The sequence below is a fragment of the Salvelinus alpinus genome, chromosome 16 (assembly GCF_045679555.1).
Source record: "Salvelinus alpinus chromosome 16, SLU_Salpinus.1, whole genome shotgun sequence".
NCBI lineage: Eukaryota > Metazoa > Chordata > Actinopteri > Salmoniformes > Salmonidae > Salvelinus > Salvelinus alpinus.
Window position 1 is genome coordinate 14009028 of NC_092101.1, and position 20362 is coordinate 14029389.

At 43.0% G+C, this 20362-nt stretch overlaps 1 protein-coding gene across 5 annotated transcripts in view; it reads right to left on the reverse strand.

The window, feature by feature from the left end:
• Positions 1 to 20362, reverse strand: part of LOC139540884 (ankyrin repeat domain-containing protein 13C-like) — a 75516-nt gene that overhangs the window by 26565 nt on the left and 28589 nt on the right. For 4 of the 5 annotated variants that reach the window (XM_071344920.1, XM_071344916.1, XM_071344919.1 and 1 more), the window contains one exon: positions 7218 to 7322. The exons of the other annotated variant lie outside the window; for it this stretch is intronic. In XM_071344920.1, the coding sequence (XP_071201021.1) occupies positions 7218 to 7322 (105 nt within the window). The remainder of the gene's footprint in view (positions 1 to 7217; positions 7323 to 20362) is intronic. 5 annotated transcript variants of the gene reach the window in all.

The window sequence follows — 20362 nt, forward strand, 5'->3', positions numbered from 1 at the left end:
ATAATGTTTCCGCCATCGTTTCCCATGACAGAAAATATATTCTGGACATCAGAACAACGATCACTAACCTCGATTAGGATGAAGATTTCTACTTCAACGAGTTGGCAGCGATGGACATACTTCTCACCCTGGACCAGGCCCTGATCCCTGAGACTCGGAAGAGGAAAAGACGGCGTACAACGTGAGGGAAATAATCTGCCTTTACGCTCCGTTCTATTGGTGAACATACAATCACTGGAGAACAAACTGGACAAGCTCCGTTCAAGACTATCCTTTCAGGCCTCCCGGGTGGCGCAGTGGTCTAAGGTACTGCATCGCCACCAGAGATTCTGGGCTCGCGCCCAGGCCAAGGTGCAGCCGGCCGCGACCGGGAGGCCCATGGGGCGGCGCACAATTGGCCCAGCGTTGTTAGGGTTAGGGAAGGTTTGGCCGGCAGGGATATCCTTGTCTCATCGCGCACTAGCGACTCCTGTAAAAAAAATGTTTTTTTAAAGACTATCCTTTCAACGGGACCTGAATAACTATGTTTCTCAAAGTCATGGCTGAACAAGAACATGGATAATATACATAGATGGTTTTTCGACACGGGTAAGGTTAGGGGGGAGGGGTGTGTCTCTTTGTTAACAACAGCTGGTGTGCAATCTATATTAAGGAAGTCTCAAGGTTCTGCTCGCCTGAGTTAGAAGACCTCACGGTAAGCTGTAGACCATATTATTTAACAAGAGAGTTTCATCTATATTTTTTGTGACTGTCTATTTACCACCACAAACCAACGCTGGCTCTAAGACAGCACTCAACGAGCTGTGTAGGGCCCCCCCCCCACTGGTCATACAGAGGTGGCGCTCCTAGTGGCCGATGATTTTAATGCAGTGGTGATTTTAATGCACTGACAATGCTCCATCACATGGATCCAAGTACTCCACTGCTTGGCTAGCCAGCAAGGGCCTCAAAGCTGCCCGAATAATGACCTGGCCCGCTTCCTCACCTGACTTAAATCCTATTGAGGACTTGTGGGCCCTTCTCAAACTTGAGATTTACAGTGAGGAAAGACAATACACCTCTTTGAACAGCATTTGGGAGGCTGTGGTTGCTGCTTCAGCGAAAGTTGATTGTGAACAGATCAAGAAACTGACAGACTCCATGGATGGAAGGCTCATGACAGTTATTGAAAAGAAGGGTGGCTATATTGTCCACAAATGTTATTTAATTCTCATTTTGTTACTTACTTGTTACACTTTCTCTAAAAATTGAGAATAAACAAGTGAGTTGGGAGAAATTATTTTTGTAATTTAGTTGCCTAATAATTGTGCACACTTATATATTCCCCTGAGAAAGACAAAACTCACTTTTCCTTGTAAAACATTCAGGTTTGAGGTTCAATAACATTTTGTTTTGGATTGACTGAGAGCATTGTGTTTGTTCAACAATAAAATTAATCCTGATCAATACAATTTGCCTAATAATTGTGCACGCAGTGTATTGTTGTGTATTGTTAGATATTACTGCACTGTTGGAGCTAGGAACACAAGAATTTTGCTACACCCTCAATAACATTTGCTAAATATGTGTATGCAACCAATAACATTTGATTTGATGGCAAAATGCAGTAACTACGCCAACAGTGAAACTGAGAAAAATGGCTTTACATTTTTGGGGTTAGCCAGACAAATATGTTATAGGTAGATAAGTGATAATTCACTGATGTATCATCTTATTATAAAATAATTTGTATGCATATAAACCATAACCACTGATTTAACCTATGACCCCTAAAATGCAAATACTGCACCTTTGTATGACCTTAAACAACTATACGGGTAATACAAAGGCAAAGTGCAGTATCTTGTCACGTTCTGACCTTAGTTCCTTTTTTATGTCTTTATTTTAGTTGGTCAGGGCGTGAGTTGGGGTGGGCATTCTATGTTGTTTTTCTATGTTTTGTTCTGTTGTTATATTTCTATGTGTTTGGCCTAGTATGGTTCTCAATCAGAGGCAGGTGTCAGTCGTTGTCTCTGATTGGGAGCCATATTTAGGTATCCTGTTTTCTATTGTGTTTTGTGGGTGGTTGTTTCCAGGTTTAGTGTTTGTTTTCACCTTTCTGGACTGTTCGTTTGTCGTGTTTGTTGTTTTTGTTTAGCGTTGCATATTTAATTAAAGAATATGAACACTTACCACGCTGCACCTTGGTCCTCTTCTTCTCCTCCAGACGACAAGCGTTACATATCTACAATCTAAATGTGTTTATTCAACTGTCTTGTTGTTTTTCTGTTTGCTGGAAACAGTTTGACAGTTCTAACTATATTCCGACTGTATTTAATGGTTTTATGTAGTTATGTTTTCATGTTTTTATGTTGTATTGTAGTAACCCTTAAGCATTTTTCGCCATAAGGTAAGGACTATTTCATGACGTAGAATGTTTATACTTATACTTCTTTGTGCAGTATTTACAATCTTAATGTGTTTACTAAATTTTCTTGTGTTTTTCTGTTACACTTATTTATTTGTTTACCTTTATTTAACTAGGCAAATCAGTTAAGAACAAATTCTTATTAACAGTGATGGCCTAACCCGGCCAGACACTAATCCGGGACGACGTTGGGCCAATTGTGCACCGCCCTATGGGACTCCCAATCACGGCCGGTTGTGATACAGCCTGGAATGGTAATTTATTGACTTAGGTCAATAGGTCAAATCAGTAGTCATTGTTGATATGCATAAAAATGTACTTCATAATAAGATAATACATCAGTGCATTATCACTTATCTACCTACAACATATTTGGCTGGACAGCTAATAAACTTTAAATACATTTTTCTCAGTTTCACTGTTTGTGTAGTCACTGCTCTTTGCCTTTGTATGGCAGAGCGGATAACTGCAGTCACAACACAGTGGAACAAAGCCAAAGTGCAGTAACTTCAGTTACTGCTGTTTGCCTTGGTTTTTACTTGAATTTCGAAGTTACTGCACATTTTACACTCTATTTTCTCTGAACATAATTGAACAAATTGAACATAATTGAACCAGGACACTTTATCACAAGATAAAACAGATATTATAAAGCCTGATTTCAGTCTGAAAAATGTAGTTACTGCGTTTTGCCTTTGTAGGGCAGAGTACTGGTCTTGTCTTTTTAGAAATCAGAAAGGGCACTTTGAATACGGGATTTTAGAATCTCTAAAAAGACCAGACCAGTACTTCCTGGAAAAGTGTGATATCAGCATCTTTCAGTGGCCTCATTCACTCAGATGTTTCCATCCTCACACAGACAGCTCCCACTTCCCTACCAGATCCAGAAAAGTGCTGAACCTGCTAATGTTTCAGAAACACTGGGCAGTGCTTTTCTAGGCGAACCATGTTAACTACCTACTCTGTTTTATATTACTGAATAGGGAAAGCAGCCACTGTTTCCTTCAGTGCTACTCTCCTACCAGGTCATATCACAGGGCCAGGATTATGCGCCTACTGTAATCATTTACAATGTGTAACATTCCCAGGAGTCAACTGCCAGGAATAAAAGTGATTCATTTAAGCGAGGATATCAGTGTGATAACAATGCCCCATGATGCCTTGAAATTAGACAGTTAGTGAGTCAGAAGGTAGGTACCAGTGGTGTAAATGAACTAAGTAAAAATACTTTTGAAGTATTACTTAAGTTTTATTTGGGTATCTTTACTATTTATATTTTTTACAACATTTACTCCACTACATTTCTAAAGAAAATATGTACTTTTTACTCACATACATTTTTCCAGACACCCAAAAGTACTCGTTAAAATTTGAATGCCTAGGCAGGACAGCAATATGGTCTGATTTACGCACTTATCAATATAACGCGTTGTCATCCCTACTGCCACTGATCTCACTAAACACAAATACTGCCTTTGTAAATTATGTCTGAGTGTTGGAGTGTGCCCCTGGCTGTCCATATATTAAAATAAATAAAAAATCATGCCTTCTGGTTTGCTTAACATAAGGAATTTGATGTATAGCATTTACTTTCACTTTTTACTTCTACTCAAGTATGACAATGAATTACTTTTTCCACCACTCTACTTAAGTACATTTAAAACCAGATACTTTTAGACTTTTACTCAGGTAGTATTTTACTGGGGGACTTGAACTTTTACTTGAGTCACTTTCTATTAAGGTATCTTTACTTTTACTTTTAAGTATGACAATTGAGTACTTTTTCCACCACTGGTAGGTGCGTGCATCGACCAACACAAGTCGAAGTGTAGCCGAACATCATAGTAATTTCTAAAGAGATGTGCAATTTTTGCTCCTTTCAAAACTGGTAGACCTAGTTGTTTATTTAATTCTAGAATATATTTTAAAAGTATCCGTTTTTAAAATGAATGAGAGTGCCTCTCCTTTGAAACAGTTACTATGTCACACAGACCAAATGGATGCTGGGTAGCCATGTATAGTACAGACTATAGAGGTCAGCCATGGTGTACCCTGGTTCATACCACAGGGCTTGGCTGCAGCGCAACCAAAGACCCAAATAAATCCATAAAAGCACACTCCTCCTCTCATAGTACAGTCAGGATCCATGCAGAAAAAAGAGGGAGAAGTTTATAAAACCTCTGGCTTCTTACACACCCAAAAGACATCAAAGCCGGCCATAGAGGGAAGAAGTTGGGGCGGTGTGTTCTTTAAGAGTTAGAACGGTCAGTCAAAGAGTAAATTGATGCTTCTGCTAACTCAGCTATCATTATTCTGACAAGCAGAAGTTCACAAGGCTAGAGAGACAGTGATGGACAGCCAAATGAAATAAGGGGAGGAAAGAGGAACAGCTTCAAAAGATACGTCATTCTAGTCCCTTTTTGAGTCCAATGTTCCATTATGGCCACCTGCTCTGTCTCTCACTCGCTTTAACACTTCAAAAGCTCCCTTTGTGCTGAGTAAGGTCCATAACAGTGGCCAGTGGTTGGCCTCGGTCAGAGTGACAGAATATGGTCAAAGTGACAGAATGCAGTCCCAATCTGTGTCACCCGTGTGAAGCTGAATCCGTTTTGAGAAAAAAAACACTAGTTTTCCCGGTTTTCCTTTTCCCACAGCCAACATGACCAGGGGTGTCAAAAGACCTCTTCAAAATGGAAGAACAGTTCAGTTCCTCTCCCCATATAAAGGAATCTACTTTGATTCACAAACCAAGAGTTGCTTTGCAACCGGACAGAGGTTAGAAATAAAAATACAAATATGGGGTCAAGATGAGAGAGAAATATCTCAGAAATATCTCAGAAATAAGCTTGGGGGATTGGCATACAGTGCCTTCAGAAAATATTCACACCCCTTGACTTTTTAGAAATGCTGTTGTTTTACAACCTGAATTTAAAATGTATAAAATGTGGACTTTTGGTCACTGGCCTACCCACAATACCCCATTATGTCAAAGTGGAATTATGTTAAGAAATGAAAAGCTGAAATGTCTCGATTAAATTATTCAATCCATTTGAAAATAGGCAAGCCTAAATAAGTTCAGGAGTAAAAATTTGCTTAACAAATCACATAATAAGTTGTATGGACTCACTCTATGTGCAATAATAGTGTTTAACATGATTTTTGAATGACTACCTCATCTCTATACCCGACACATACAATTACAGTATGTATAAGATCCTTCAACCGAGCAGTGAATTTCAAAAACAGATTCAACCACAAAGACCAGAGAGGTTTTCCAATGCCTCGTAAAGAAAGGCACCTATTGGTAGATGGGTAAAAAGAAAAGCATACATTGAATATCCCTTTGAGCATGGTGAAGTTATTAATTACACTTTGGTTGGTGCAGCCATACACCCAGTCACTACGACGATACAGGCGTTCTTCCAAACTCAGTTGCTGGAGAGGAAGGAAACCGCTTAGGGGTTTCACCATGAGGCCAATGGTGACTTTAAAACAGTTACAGAGTTTGATGGCTGTGATAGGAGAAAACTGAGAATGGATCAAAAACATTGTAATTACTCCACAATACTAACCTAATTGACAGAGTGAAAAGAAGGAAGCCTGTAGAGAATACAAATATTCCAAAACATGTATCCTGTTTGCAACAAGGCACTAAAATAATACTGCAAAGAATGTGGCAAAGCAATTAACTTTTGGTCCTGAATACAAAGTGTTATGTTTGGAGCAAATCCAATAAAACACATTACTGAGTACCACACTCCATATTTTCTAGCCTAGTGGTGGCTGCATCATGTTATGGATATGCTTATAATTGTTAAGGATAGGGGATATTTTCTGGATAAAAAATACATGGAATGGAGCTAAGCACAGGCAAAATCCTAGAGGAAAACCTGGTTCAGTCTACTTTCCACCAGACACTGGGAGATGAACTCACCTTTCAGCAGAACAATAACCTAATACACAAGGCTAAATCTACAATGGGAGTTGCTTACCAATAAGACAGTAAATGTTCCTGAGTGGCCAAGTTACAGTTTTGACTTAAATCTACTTGAAAATCTATGGCAAGACCTGAAAAGTGTTGTCTAGCAATGATCAACAACCAATTTGACAGAGCTTAAAGAATTTTGAAATGAATAATGGGCAATTGTTGCACAATCCAGGTGTGGAAAGCTCTTGGAGACTTACCCAGAAAGACTCACAGCTGTAATCGCAGCCAAAGGTGCTTCTACAAAGTATTGACTCAGGGGTGTGAATATTCATGTAAATTATATTTCTGCATTTCATTTCCATACATTTGCCAAAAATGGTCATTATGGGGTATTGTGTGTAGATGGGTGAGAAAAATTGTTACAACCAAATGTGGAATAAGTCAAGGTGTACGAATACTTTCGGCAGGCACTGTAACACTGCCAGGCCATGCCTGTGGGACACACAGGGCAGAGCGAGAGGCTTGCATTTTCTAATGTATTATTTTTCATCTGAACACAAAAGCCTGAGATCCTTGAGGAATTTCCGGCTCTCTGACAGACAAAGAGGACGGCTTGGTGCCCACTCTGAGAGCCATGTGGAGGAAAGCACAAAGCATCTGTTGATCGGAAGTGGCACCGTGTTTCCCCCTACGTGTTGTTTTCTCTCCCACACAGGTGGGGCCCTCAAGAAAAGATGCACTTCTGATACCAAAATCCTTCATGGAAACCAACTGAGGCCAAATAATTTTCATTAGGAAGGCAATAGACATCGGTGGTCAGGATTTATGGTCTCAGTACAGTGACAATAGTGCCAGTATATGAGTCAGGGAGTAGTTGCTTACTCATTTGTCGCTCTCCGTAGCTGATTGCTTCGGCGAGGGGACTCCACCCCTGAGCGTTCTTCACCTTCACTGGTGCATTGTGGGCCAGTAGCAGATGGGCACACTCTGTGGGAAAAAGAGACAAGACGAAACAATAATTGACTTATTACAGAGAGAGAGACAGAGCTAGTGGGAGAGAGCACTGCCTTGTTGGTTAATTGACAATTTGTCAATGGTTAATCTGATTTGCGCTGCTACATGGCCCAGTGTGGACTGACTAGAGGGGACAAGGGTCAAGCATGGAAAATTGAAAATTATTGACCTCCAAAATCTTTAACAACTGTGTTCTGTGTAACGGTTTCTTCATAGCCTGAAGCCTGAAACAAGCAAAGAATGACAAGTCAACAGTACACCATGTTTCCCACCAAAAACGTCCCACCAGCCCTCTGCTGTGAAGTATTTCATTCAAACTCCACTGAGCCTTCCCATCAAACAGACAAAAGAGGCCCTGGAAGCTAATTTTATCTCCAACCTGACACCATGCCCATGTCGGAACAAGCTCTAATTTAGACTTTTAACTTCCCTTCTCCAGGGAAAGCTTCCAGAAATTGAATTTCGCAATAAAGTGTTGTGTATGCTTCACTTCAAATATAGTTATCTTCAAATTCATATATTTACTGACAAAATGCAACATTTTTGTCACATAGACCTTCGAAAAGTCCTCATAGGATTGTATCTGAATTCTTAGCCATCCCAATCTGACTATTTCATTCTGATTTTATAAAGGGAATGTACTGTCATACATTCCACTGTGAGGCTCTCTCTTTCTGTGTACTAGGTTTTCATATCGAATAATAAAGGGGACAAATGCTTTGTAGCAGTAGAGAATCATTCATCTAAACCTGAGAATAGTGGAGGGTCAGATAGGGAGGAAGAATGGGATGGAAATAGAAGGGTCGTTCCACGAAATGAGTCTGTTTTGAGTCCCTTTGGTATTTTAAGTAGAAATTGTGCACCAATATTGGATATTAAAAGCCTGTATATTAAATGAAGTGCTATTTAATATAGAGACCCCATGGACAATTCAATACATCATGTTTTATATTAATAAAGACTTGGTAATGTGTCCGAATTCAGCATGTCCCTCTGTGCAGTCTTTGTGACTTCTTGGAAGAGTTTAACCCACTTAACCCCAAAGTTTTCCCAAGTTTTCACCATCACTGTAAAGCCCTAGTTATTTTGTTGCTTCGACAAAGTCATTTCTGAAGATCAAAATAGATGGCCTACACATACAGAGGCAGAGAGGTGCTGTTTTGCTCGCTCGGATGCTATCTCCGGTGAGATACATTCAGCCTATTGAAGGAAATTTATGAAACACAGAGACGAAAGATAAATTATTTCAAATATTTAAAAAACATTTTTCTTGCTAAATTTTGGGCGGAAGTCTTGGCATCCATGAATACACGCCACCAGTGAAACTATTCATTTTTTATTCTAATTATCAAAATAAACATTGCACATCTAATAGTCAAATCATAGCATAAAAGCAAGTGAGTTGGTTCTACTCTTTTTGGCCATTTTCTGGTGGCAAATTGAGTGGGTCGAACAGAACACCTCAATCCTGTTACCCATAGATAGACATGCTAGAAATGTTTTAACATTTTTGTGAAGCTTGCATTCAATTGCCCTTCCTTGTTGCACACAACAAGGGTCCACTCCCCCTGTCACAAGGGGATTTGTGGCTGATTTAAGATGAACTTGTCAGCACTGTTACAGTCAACCCTGCTACTTTATTTGGCACTTAAAGGGGAATAATTGCATATTTCGGACATTTGTCTAAGTGCCTAAACCTTCTTGACCTACTATTGGACAGTCTATCACAGTACGCACCTCTGTCACTCAGAGAGAGCAGAGGCAGAGCTGGAGCTAGCTATGTGCCCCTCTCTCCCTTATAGCTTTTGAGCAATATATTCAAACATTAGAACCAAAAAAACAGCAACACCACTTAGGAGATAAAGATTGCGAGTACAGTGTTTCTGATCAGATCGACAATTATCTTTTAATGTATTTGTGTGTCTACAATGCCATCTTTAGCGGACAGCATTTCTGCTTGGTTTCCAGATAAATGCATTGAAAGAGAGAAATGAAACGGGCTACGACCAACGTCTGATGATGCTTCTGTAACAGTATAACTTTAAACCGTCCCCTCGCCCTGACACGGGCGCGAACCAGGGACCCTCTGCACACATCAACAACTGACACCCACGAAGCGTCGTTACCCATCGCTCCACAAAAGCCGCGTCCCTTGCAGAGCAAGGTGCAACACTACTTCTAGGTTTCAGAGCAAGTGACGTAACTGATTGAAACGCTACTAGCGCGTACCCGCTAACTAGCTAGCCATTTCACATCCGTTACACTCACCCCCCTTTCAACCTCCTCCTTTTCCGCAGCAACCAGTGATCCGGGTCAACAGCATCAATGTAACAGTATAACTTTAAACCGTCCCCTCGCCCCGACACGGGCACGAACCAGGGACCCTCTGCACACATCAACAACTGACACCCACGAAGCGTCGTTACCCATCGCTCCACAAAAGCCGCGGCCCTTGCAGAGCAAGGTGCAACACTACTTCTAGGTTTCAGAGCAAGTGACGTAACTGATTGAAACGCTACTAGCGCGTACCCGCTAACTAGCTAGCCATTTCACATCCGTTACACTCACCCCCCTTTCAACCTCCTCCTTTTCCGCAGCAACCAGTGATCCGGGTCAACAGCATCAATGTAACAGTATAACTTTAAACCGTCCCCTCGCCCCGACACGGGCACGAACCAGGGACCCTCTGCACACATCAACAACTGACACCCACGAAGCGTCGTTACCCATCGCTCCACAAAAGCCGCGGCCCTTGCAGAGCAAGGTGCAACACTACTTCTAGGTTTCAGAGCAAGTGACGTAACTGATTGAAACGCTACTAGCGCGTACCCGCTAACTAGCTAGCCATTTCACATCCGTTACACTTCTGACAATATAGTAAAAGGCATGTTGTGTTGGGTGACGTGCTAAAGTCTGATGTATTTTGAAAACTTCCTAGTGTGTTGTGTTTATGAGGAGTTCCCCTTGTGTGTGTGTTGTCGTATGAGCAGTAAGCCTATGGCCTGCTGTTTCCTCCTTGCTTGGCACAGATCTCATAAAAGTTCAAATTGCGACATTTATCACATAAAATGTATATGCCATATCTCACAATCGATTGGGCTTCCAGAATTTAGTATGATCGCTGTGACAACATTTTCCCGTAGATTTGCATTATTCCACAAAGTTCTATCTAGAGTTGCAGTAACATAACCTTATGACATAGCAGGTTCTAGCTCTGCCTCCACTCTCCCTGAGTGAGAGAGGTGCACACTGTGACAGACAGTCCAACAATGAGTCAAAGAGGTTTAGGCACATAGACAAATTTCCGGAATTTATTCCCCTTTAATAGGCACTTACTATAAAACATTCTTTATTTAACCTCTTAAAATGGGAAAACATGTTTTTTATTAAGTTGAATGTGTTCGTCGTGAAAAATGTTTTTTTTTACCAAGTCGAACTACCCAAAAGGGACTCATTTTGTGGGATGACCCAGAACTGTTCTGTTAAACAACATGACCTCATGCATTCATACAGGCTTATAACTTATAACTTGCCGTTGAAATAACATGGAAACAATGTTGATTCAACCAGTTTTTGCCCAGCGGGATGAAGTCTGTAGGAAATTTGATTTTTGATCTCTGGCTTGACCAGAACATATCCTAGGCCAGGAAGTAAACATGTGTACTCTGATGGGACAATACAACAGCCCAAACCCGCAGGCCTTGCCTATATTTATACAGGAAGCAGCACAGCAGCATGTGAATAACATAAGTTCTCTACTTCCTGGGTTGGGCAACTTGTCAACAACAATAGAGAGAGAAAATGGAGCCCGTTGTTCTGACTGTCAATATAGCAGTGACATCTTAATTAAAATGGTGGCTTCCATGCAACTATGTTTTTTGGCTAATGCCATTTATAGCACCAAACAAGCAGGTCAAATGTGGAAATTGTCAACAATCCGCTGAATGGAAAATATATAGGCCAGGTGTTTCATGGGCAGGAACTGGGACTTTCATCACTCCTTGTTTGGCAACCTGTTACAATGGATGACTCTAATCATTGAAGAAAAAACACATGGATGCTCTTCTGTGTGGAACAATAATGCGTTTCGTTATCCTGGGCACGTGTGTCAACCAGACAGCCCTGTTACCCAACTAATCGAACCCAAGTTTAATCTCTTTCAATCAAGTCTAAATGTATTGTTCTGCCTAGTTACTCTGCCAAACGTCACAGAAAATGCCCAAGACATTCCTCCCTTAGTCATGAGAATGGGAAATTCTCCTCCTCGGCACAACCGTCAAGCACACAGTTTGTATTTCTGGAGGTTGTGTCTTCCACACAATTTTTATATATCTTTTTTAATCAAATGTAACCTTTTTTTAACTAGGCAAGTCAGTTAAGAACAAATTCTTATTTACAATGATGGCCTACCACGGCCAAACCCAGACGATGACAATGAGATGGCAGAAAAAAAACACTCTCTGTTCATGAGAAAATCGTACTGATGCACTCACAGCGAATGCCTTTGATCTACAGGTAATTGCCAAAATAAAGGAAATGGCAACATAAAGTGTCTTAATAGGACATAGATTCTACAAGTGTCTGGAACTCTATTGGAGGGATGCGACACCATTCTTCCACAAGAAATTCCATCACTTGGTGTTTTGTTGGTGGTGGTGGAAAACACTGTCTCAGGCACCACTCCAGAATCTCCCATAAGTGTTCAATTGGGTTGAGATCTGGTGATGGCCATGGCATATGGTTTACATAGTTTTCATGCTCATCAAACCATTCTGTGATCACTCATGCTCTGTGGATGGAGGCATTGTCATCCTATGGGGTCCTTGCCACTCCTTGTCATTGCCAACATTCTATAATTAATGAGATTGAGGAAAACAGAGGGGTCGATCCTAATTCGATAACCCTCACAATGTATCCTCCAATCACAACAATTATCAAAATATTGGAACTACATAACTTTTTTTCTCCCCACAGAACAGTTGGTATCTGGTTGCTAAGCACACATTAAGCACACATTTTTTTGTTTGTCTCGACAAACCAGTCAGTCAAAAGATGCTAGCTGACGTCTAAATTAGTGGTGTACGACTCCAGGATTGTTGGAGTAGACTCCGACTCCTGTGGTTGGAGTTGCTAGCTCGCTCTTTCTTTGCTGTGAAAGATGCGAGAGTTTGTGTTCTCAAAGTAGACTACAGCAACTAGTTTCCTCCGTTGAAAAAATACTGAATCTTAGGAGAAGGTTGACACCCAGAAATGGGAGTCGAAGGGCAAGGAGTTGAAGAATCTATTATTTTGAAGTAGACTCCCCACCACTAGTCTACATTCTCAAACAAAATACATACTGCAATTCCAACCACAAAACCTCTTTGCTTTGATTTTAAGCCTCAAAATACAATAGCTTGCCTAGCTAATAGCTAAATGTTTGTTTTTGAGGTGCCACATGTTGTAATGAAAAATATTAATGCTATTTTCAACAACCATTGAGCAACTCCACTGTAAATCCAGCTGCATATTGTTCATTGAGATTGCCGAAAGGCCAGTCTCTTTGGCAATGATATGGAGTGGCAGGGATTGGAATGTTAGCCAAAAAGATTGGTACCCAGACTAGAGAAATTCAAACCCCTGCTGGATCAAGATCCCTGTTCCCAAAATTGTTTGGTGCATCAAAAAGAAAAAGTTTGGCGCCGACAGAGATGGACGCCTCGCTTCGCGTTCTTAGGAAACAATGCAGTATTTAGTTTTTTTACGTATTATTTCTTACACTGTTACCCCAGGAAATCTTAAGTCTTATTACATACAGCCTGGAGGAACTATTGGATATAAGAGCAACATCAACTTACCAACATTACAACCAGGAATACGACTTTCCCGAAGCGGTTCTTCTGTTTGGACCACCACCCAGGACAATGGATCGGATCCCAGTAGGCGACCCAAAACAACGGCGCCGCAGAAGGGGCAGACAGAACGGTCTTCTGGTCAGGCTCCGTAGACGGGCACACCGCCCACCGCTCCCGAGAATACTATTCACCAATGTCCAGTCTCTTGACAACAAGGTATACGAAATTCGAGTAAGGGTTGCCTTCCAGAGAGACATCAGAGATTGTAACATTATTTGTTTCATGGAAACATGGCTCACCCGGGATACGTTATCAGAGTTGGTACAGCCACCCGGTTTCTTCACGCATCGCGCCGACAGAAACATCTCTCTGGTAAGAAGAAGGGTGGGGGTGTATGCCTTATGATTAACGAGTCGTGGTGTGATCATAACAACATACAGGAACTCAAGTCCTTTTGTTCACCTGACCTAGAATTCCTTAGGATCAAATGCCGTCCGTATTATCTACAAAGAGAATTCTCTTCGATTATAATCACAGCCGTGTATATCCCCCCCCCAAGCAGACACCTCGACGGCCCTAAAATAACTTCATTTGACTCTATGTAAACTGGAAACCACATATCCTGAGGGTGCATTTATTGTAGCTGGGGATTTTAACAAGGCTAATCTGAAAACAAGGCTCCCTTTTGTTGCTCCCAGCCTATAGACAGAAACTAAGCCCGGGCTGGCAACACTCTGGATCATTGCTACTCTAATTTCTGCGATGCATACAAAGCCCTCCCTCGCCCTCCTTTCGGTAAATCTGACCACGGCTCCATTTTGTTGCTCCCAGCCTATAGACAGAAACTAAGACAGGAAGCGCCCGTGCTCAGGTTTGTTCAACGCTGGTCCGACCAATCTGATTCCACGCTTCAAGATTGCTTCGATCACTCACGTGGACTGGGATATGTTCCGGATAGCATCAGACAATAACATTGATGTATACGCTGATTCGGTGAGCGAGTTTATTAGCAAGTGCATCGGTGATGTGGTACCCACGGTGACTATTAAATCCTTCCCCAACCAGAAACCGTGGATTGATGGCAGCATTCGTGCAAAACTGAAAGCGCGAACCACTGCTTTTAATCATGGCAAGGCGACCGGAAACATGACCGAATACAAACAGTATAGCTATTCCCTCCACAAGGCAATCAAGCAAGCTAAGCGTCAGTATAGAGACAAAGTAGAGTCGCAATTCAACGGCTCAGACAAGAGACGTATGTGGCAGGGTCTACAGTCAATCACAGACTACAAAAAGAAAACCAGCCCCGTCGCGTACACTGATGTCTTGCTCCCAGACAAACAAAACAACTTCTTTGCTCGCTTTGAGGACAATACAGTACCACGGACACGGCCCACTACCAAAACATGCGGGCTCTCCTTCACCGCAGCCAACGTGAGTAAAACATTTAAACGTGTTAACCCTTGCAAGGCTGCCGGCCTAGACGGCATCCCTAGCCGCGTCCTCAGAGCATGCGCTGACCAGCTGGCTGGTGTGTTTACGGACATATTCAATCAATTCCTATTCCAATCTGCTGTTCCCACATGCTTCAAGAGGGCCAACATTGTTCCTGTTCCCAAGAAAGCTAAGGTAACTGAGCTAAACGACTATCGCCCCGTAGCACTCACTTCCTTCATCATGAAGTGCTTTGAGAGACTAGTCAAGGATCATATCACCTCCACCCTACCTGACACCCTAGACCCACTCTAATTTGCTTACCGCCCCATCAGGTCCACAGACGACGCAATCGCCATCACACTGCACACTGCCCTAACCCATCTGGACAAGAGGATTACCTATGTAAGAATGCTGTTCATCGATTACAGCTCAGCATTTAACACCATATTACCCTCCAAACTCGTCATTAAGCTCGAGACCCTGGGTCTCAACCCCGCCCTGTGCAACTGGGTCCTGGACTTTCTGACGGGCCGCCCCCAGGTGGGGAGGGTAGGAAACAACATCTCCCCCCCTCTGATCCTCAACACTGGGGCCCCACAAGGGTGTGTTCTCAGCCCTCTCCTGTACTCCCTGTTCACTCATGACTGCGTGGCCATGCACTCCTCCAACTCAGTCATCAAGTTTGCAGACGACACTACAGTGGTAGGCTTGATTACCAACAACGACGAGACGGCCTATAGGGAGGAGGTGAGGGCCCTCGGAGTGTGGTGTCAGGAAAATAACCTCACACTCATCGTCAACAAAACAAAGGAGATGATCGTGGACTTCAGGAAACAGCAGAGGGAGCACCCCCCTATCCACATCGACGGGACAGTAGTGGAGAAGATGGAAAGTTTTAAGATCCTCAACGTTTTTTTTGTTGTTGATTTTTTTATTTCACCTTTATTTAAACAGGTAGGCTAGTTGAGAACAAGTTCTCATTTGCAACTGCGACCTGGCCAAGATAAAGCATAGCAATTCGACACATAAAACAACACAGAGTTACACATGGAATAAACAAAACATACAGTCAATAATACAGCAGAAAAATAAGTATATATACAATGTGAGCAAATGAGGTGAGATAACGGAGGTAAAGGCAAAAAAAGGCCATGGTGGCGAGGTAAATACAATATAGCAAGTAAAACACTGGAATGGTAGATTTGCAGTGGAAGAATGTGCAAAGTAGAAATAGAAATAAAGGGGTGCAAAGGAGCAAAATAAAAAAATACAGTAGGGGAAGTGGTAGTTGTTTGGACTAAATTATAGATGGGCTATGTACAGGTGCAGTAATCTGTGAGCTGCTCTGACAGCTGGTGCTTAAAGCTAGTGAGGGAGATAAGTGTTTCCAGCTTCAGAGATTTTTGCAGTTCGTTCCAGTCATTGGCAGCAGAGAACTGGAAGGAAAGACGACCAAAGGAGGAATTGGCTTTGGGGGTGAATAGTGAGATATACCTGCTGGAGCGCATGCTACGAGTGGGTGCTGCTATGGTGACCAGTGAGCTGAGATAAGGCGGGGCTTTACCTAGCAGAGACTTGTAGATAACCTGTAGCCAGTGGGTTTGGCGACGAGTATGAAGCGATGGCCAACCAACGAGAGCGTACAGGTCGCAACGATGGGTAGTGTATGGGGCTTTGGTGACAAAACGGATGGCACTGTGATAGACTGCATCCAGTTTGTTGAGTAGAGTGTTGGAGGCTATTTTATAGATGACATCCTCGACCGAAGTCGAGGATCGGTAGGATGGTCAGTTTTACAAGGGTATGTTTGGCAGCATGAGTGAAGGATGCTTTGTTGCGATATAGGAAGCCGATTCTAGATGTAATTTTGGATTGGAGATGCTTAATGTGAGTCTGGAAGGAGAGTTTACAGTCTAACCAGACACCTAGGTATTTGTAGTTGTCCACGTATTCTAAGTCAGAGCCGTCCAGAGTAGTGATGCTGGACGGGTGAGCAGGTGCTGGCAGTGATCGGTTGAATAGCATGCATTTAGTTTTACTTGCGTTTAAAAGCAGTTGGAGGCGGAAGGAGAGTTGTATGGCATTGAAGCTCGTCTGGAGGTTAGTTAACACAGTGTCCAAAGAGGGGCCAGAAGTATACAGAATGGTGTAGTCTGCGTAGAGGTGTATCAGAGAATCACCAGCAGCAAGAGCAACATCATTGATGTATACAGAGAAGAGAGTCGGCCCGAGAATTGAACCCTGTGGCACCCCCATAGAGACTGCCAGAGGTCCGGACAACAGGCCCTCCGATTTGACACACTGAACTCTATCAGAGAAGTAGTTGGTAAACCAGGCGAGGCAATCATTTGAGAAACCAAGGCTGTCGAGTCTGCCAATTAGAATGTGGTGATTGACAGAGTCGAAAGCCTTGGCCAGGTCGATGAATACGGCTGCGCAGTAATGTCTCTTATCGATGGTGGTTATGATGTCGTTTAGGACCTTGAGTGTGGCTGAGGTGCACCCATGACCAGCTCTGAAACCAGATTGCATAGCGGAGAAGGTACAGTGGGATTCGAAATGGTCGGTAATCTTGGCTTTCAAAGACCTTAGAAAGACAGGGTAGGATAGATATAGGTCTGTAGCAGTTTGGGTCTAGAGTGTCACCCCCTTTGAAGAGGTGGATGATCGCAGCAGCTTTCCAATCTTAGGGAATCTCAGACGATACGAAAGAGAGGTTGAACAGGCTAGTAATAGGGGTTGCAACAATTTCGGCAGATAATTTTAGAAAGAGAGGGTCCAGATTGTCTAGCCCGGCTGATTTGTAGGGGTCCAGATTTTGCCGCTCTTTCAGAACATCAGCTATCTGGATTTGGGTGAAGGAGAAATGGTGGGGGCTTTGGCGGGTTGCTGTGGAGGGTGCCTGGCAGTTGACCTGGGTAGGGGTAGCCAGATGGAAAGCATGGCCAGCCGTAGAGAAATGCTTCTTGAAATTCTCAATTATAGTGGATTTATCGGTGGTGACAGTGTTTCCTAGCCTCAGAGCAGTGGGCAGCTGGGAGGAGGTGCTCTTATTCTCCATGGACTTTACAGTGTCCCAGAACTTTTTTGAGTTAGTACTACAGGATGCAAATTTCTGTTTGAAAAAGCTAGCCTTAGCTTTCCTAACTGCCTGTGTATACTTCCCTGAAAAGTTGCATATCACGGGGGATATTCGATGCTAATGCAGAACGCCACAGGATGATTTTGTGCTGGTCAAGGGCAGACAGGTCTGGAGTGAACCAAGGACTATATCTATTCCTAGTTCTACATTTTATGAATGGGGCATGCTTATTTAAGATGGTGAGGAAGGCTCTTTTAAAGAATAGCCAGGCATCATCTACTGACGGGATGAGGTCAATGTCATTTCAGGATACCCCGGCCAGGTCGATTAGAAAGGCCTGCTCGCAGAAGTGTTTTAGGGCGCGTTGGACAGTGATGAGGGGTGGTCGTTTGGTCGCAGATCCATTACGGATGCAGGCAATGAGGCAGTGATCGCTGAGATCTTGATTGAAAACAGCAGAGGTGTATTTGGAGGGTGAGTTAGTTAGGATGACATCTATGAGGGTGCCCGTGTTTACGGATTTGGAGTTGTACCTGGTAGGTTCATTGATAATTTGTGTGAGATTGAGGGCATCAAGCTTAGATTGTAGGATGGCTGGTGTGTTAATTAAGCATGTCCCAGTTTAAGTCACCTAGTAGCACGAGCTCAGAAGATAGATGGGGGGCATTCAATTCACATATGGTATCGAGGGCACAGCTGGGGGCAGAGGGAGGTCTATAGCAAGCGCCAACAGTGAGAGACTTGTTTCTGGAAAGGTGAATTTTTAGAAGTAGAAACTCGAATTGTTTGGGTACAGACTTGGATAGTAATACAGAACTCTGCAGGCTATCTTTCTACTGCAAAACCGCCCCCTTTGGCAGTTCTATCTTGGCGGAAAATGTTATAGTTAGCGATGGAGATTTCAGGGTTTTTGGTGGTTTTCCTAAGCCAGGATTCAGACACGGCTAAGACATCCGGGTTGGCAGAGTGTGCTAAAGCAGTGAGTAAAACAAACTTAGGGAGTAGGCTTCTAATGTTAACATGCATGAAACCAAGGCTTTTACGGTTACAGAAGTCAACAAATGAGAGCACCTGGGGAGTGGGAGTGGAGCTAGGCACTGCCGGACCTGGATTAACCTCTACATCACCAGAGGAACAGAGGAGAAGTAGGATAAGGGTACGGCTAAATGCTATTCGAACTGGCCGCCTAGCACGTTCGGAACAGAGAGTAAAAGGAGCAGGTTTCTGGGCTCGATAGCATAGATTCAAGGCATAGTGTACAGACAAAGGTAAGGTAGGATGTGAGTACATTGGAGGTAAACCTAGGCATTGAGTAATGATGAGAGAGATATAGTCTCTAGAGACGTTTAAACCAGGTGATGTCATCGCATATGTAGGAGGTGGAACAACATGGTTGGTTAAGGCATATTGAGCAGGGCTAGAGGCCCTACAGTGAAATAAGACCAAGTGAACATATGGGTCCAGTGAGTGGTTGGGCTGACTGGGGACACGGCGATTAGCAGGCCGATGCTAGCAAGGCCGATGCTAACAAGCTAACAGTTAGTAGGCCGGGGCTAAACAAGCTAGCAGTTAGCAGACCGGGGCTGGCAAGCTAGCAGTTAGCAGACCGGGGCTAGCAAGTTAGCCTTTGGGGGACATCGCGATGGGGGTAAGTCTGTTTTGCCTCTTCGTGCGGTGACGTCGATAGACCAGTCGTGGAATTAGTAGGGTTCCAGGTAGCTCTAGGTAGCTAGCAGGCCTAGCAGGTTAGCAGAATGGGCCTTCAGCGGGCGTACACATCACGGAAAAACTGAAATGGTCCACCCACACAGACAGCATGGTGAAGAAGGTGCAACAGCAACAGCACCTCTTCAACCTCAGGAGGCTGAAACATCTTGGCTTGTCACCAAAAACACTCTCAAACTTTTACAGATGCACAATCGAGAGCATCCTGTCGGGCTGTATCACCGCCTGGTACGGCAACTCCTCCGCCCACAACAGTAAGGCTCTCCAGAGGGTAGTGAGGTCTGCACAACGCATCACCGGGGGCAAACTACCTGCCCTCCAGGACACCTACACCACCCAATGTCACAGGAAGGCCAAAAAGATCATCAAGGACAACAACCACCCGAGCCACTGCCTGTTCACCACGCTATCATCCAGAAGGCGAGGTCAGTACAGGTGCATCAAAGCTGGGAGACTGAAAAACAGCTTCTATCTCAAGGCCATCAGACTGTTAAACAGCCATCACTAACATTGAGTGGTTTCTGCCAACATATAGACTCAATTTCTAGCCCCTTTTATAATTAACATTTGGGTGTAATAAATGTATCACTAGTCACTTAAACAATGCCACTTTATATAATGTTTACATACCCTACATTACTCATCTCATATGTATATACTGTACTCTTACCATCTACTGCATCTTGCCTATGTCGTTCGGCCATCGCTCATCCATATATTTATATGTACATATTCTTATTCATTCCTTTACACTTGTGTGTATAAGGTAGTTGTTGTGAAATTGTTAGATTACTTGTTAGATATTACTGCACGGTCGGAGCTAGAAGCACAAACATTTCGCTACACTCGCATTAACATCTGCTAACCATGTGTATGTGACCAATAAAATTGTATTTGAAAACAAATAGTGCCCCTTGTATGCACTTCCAGTAATA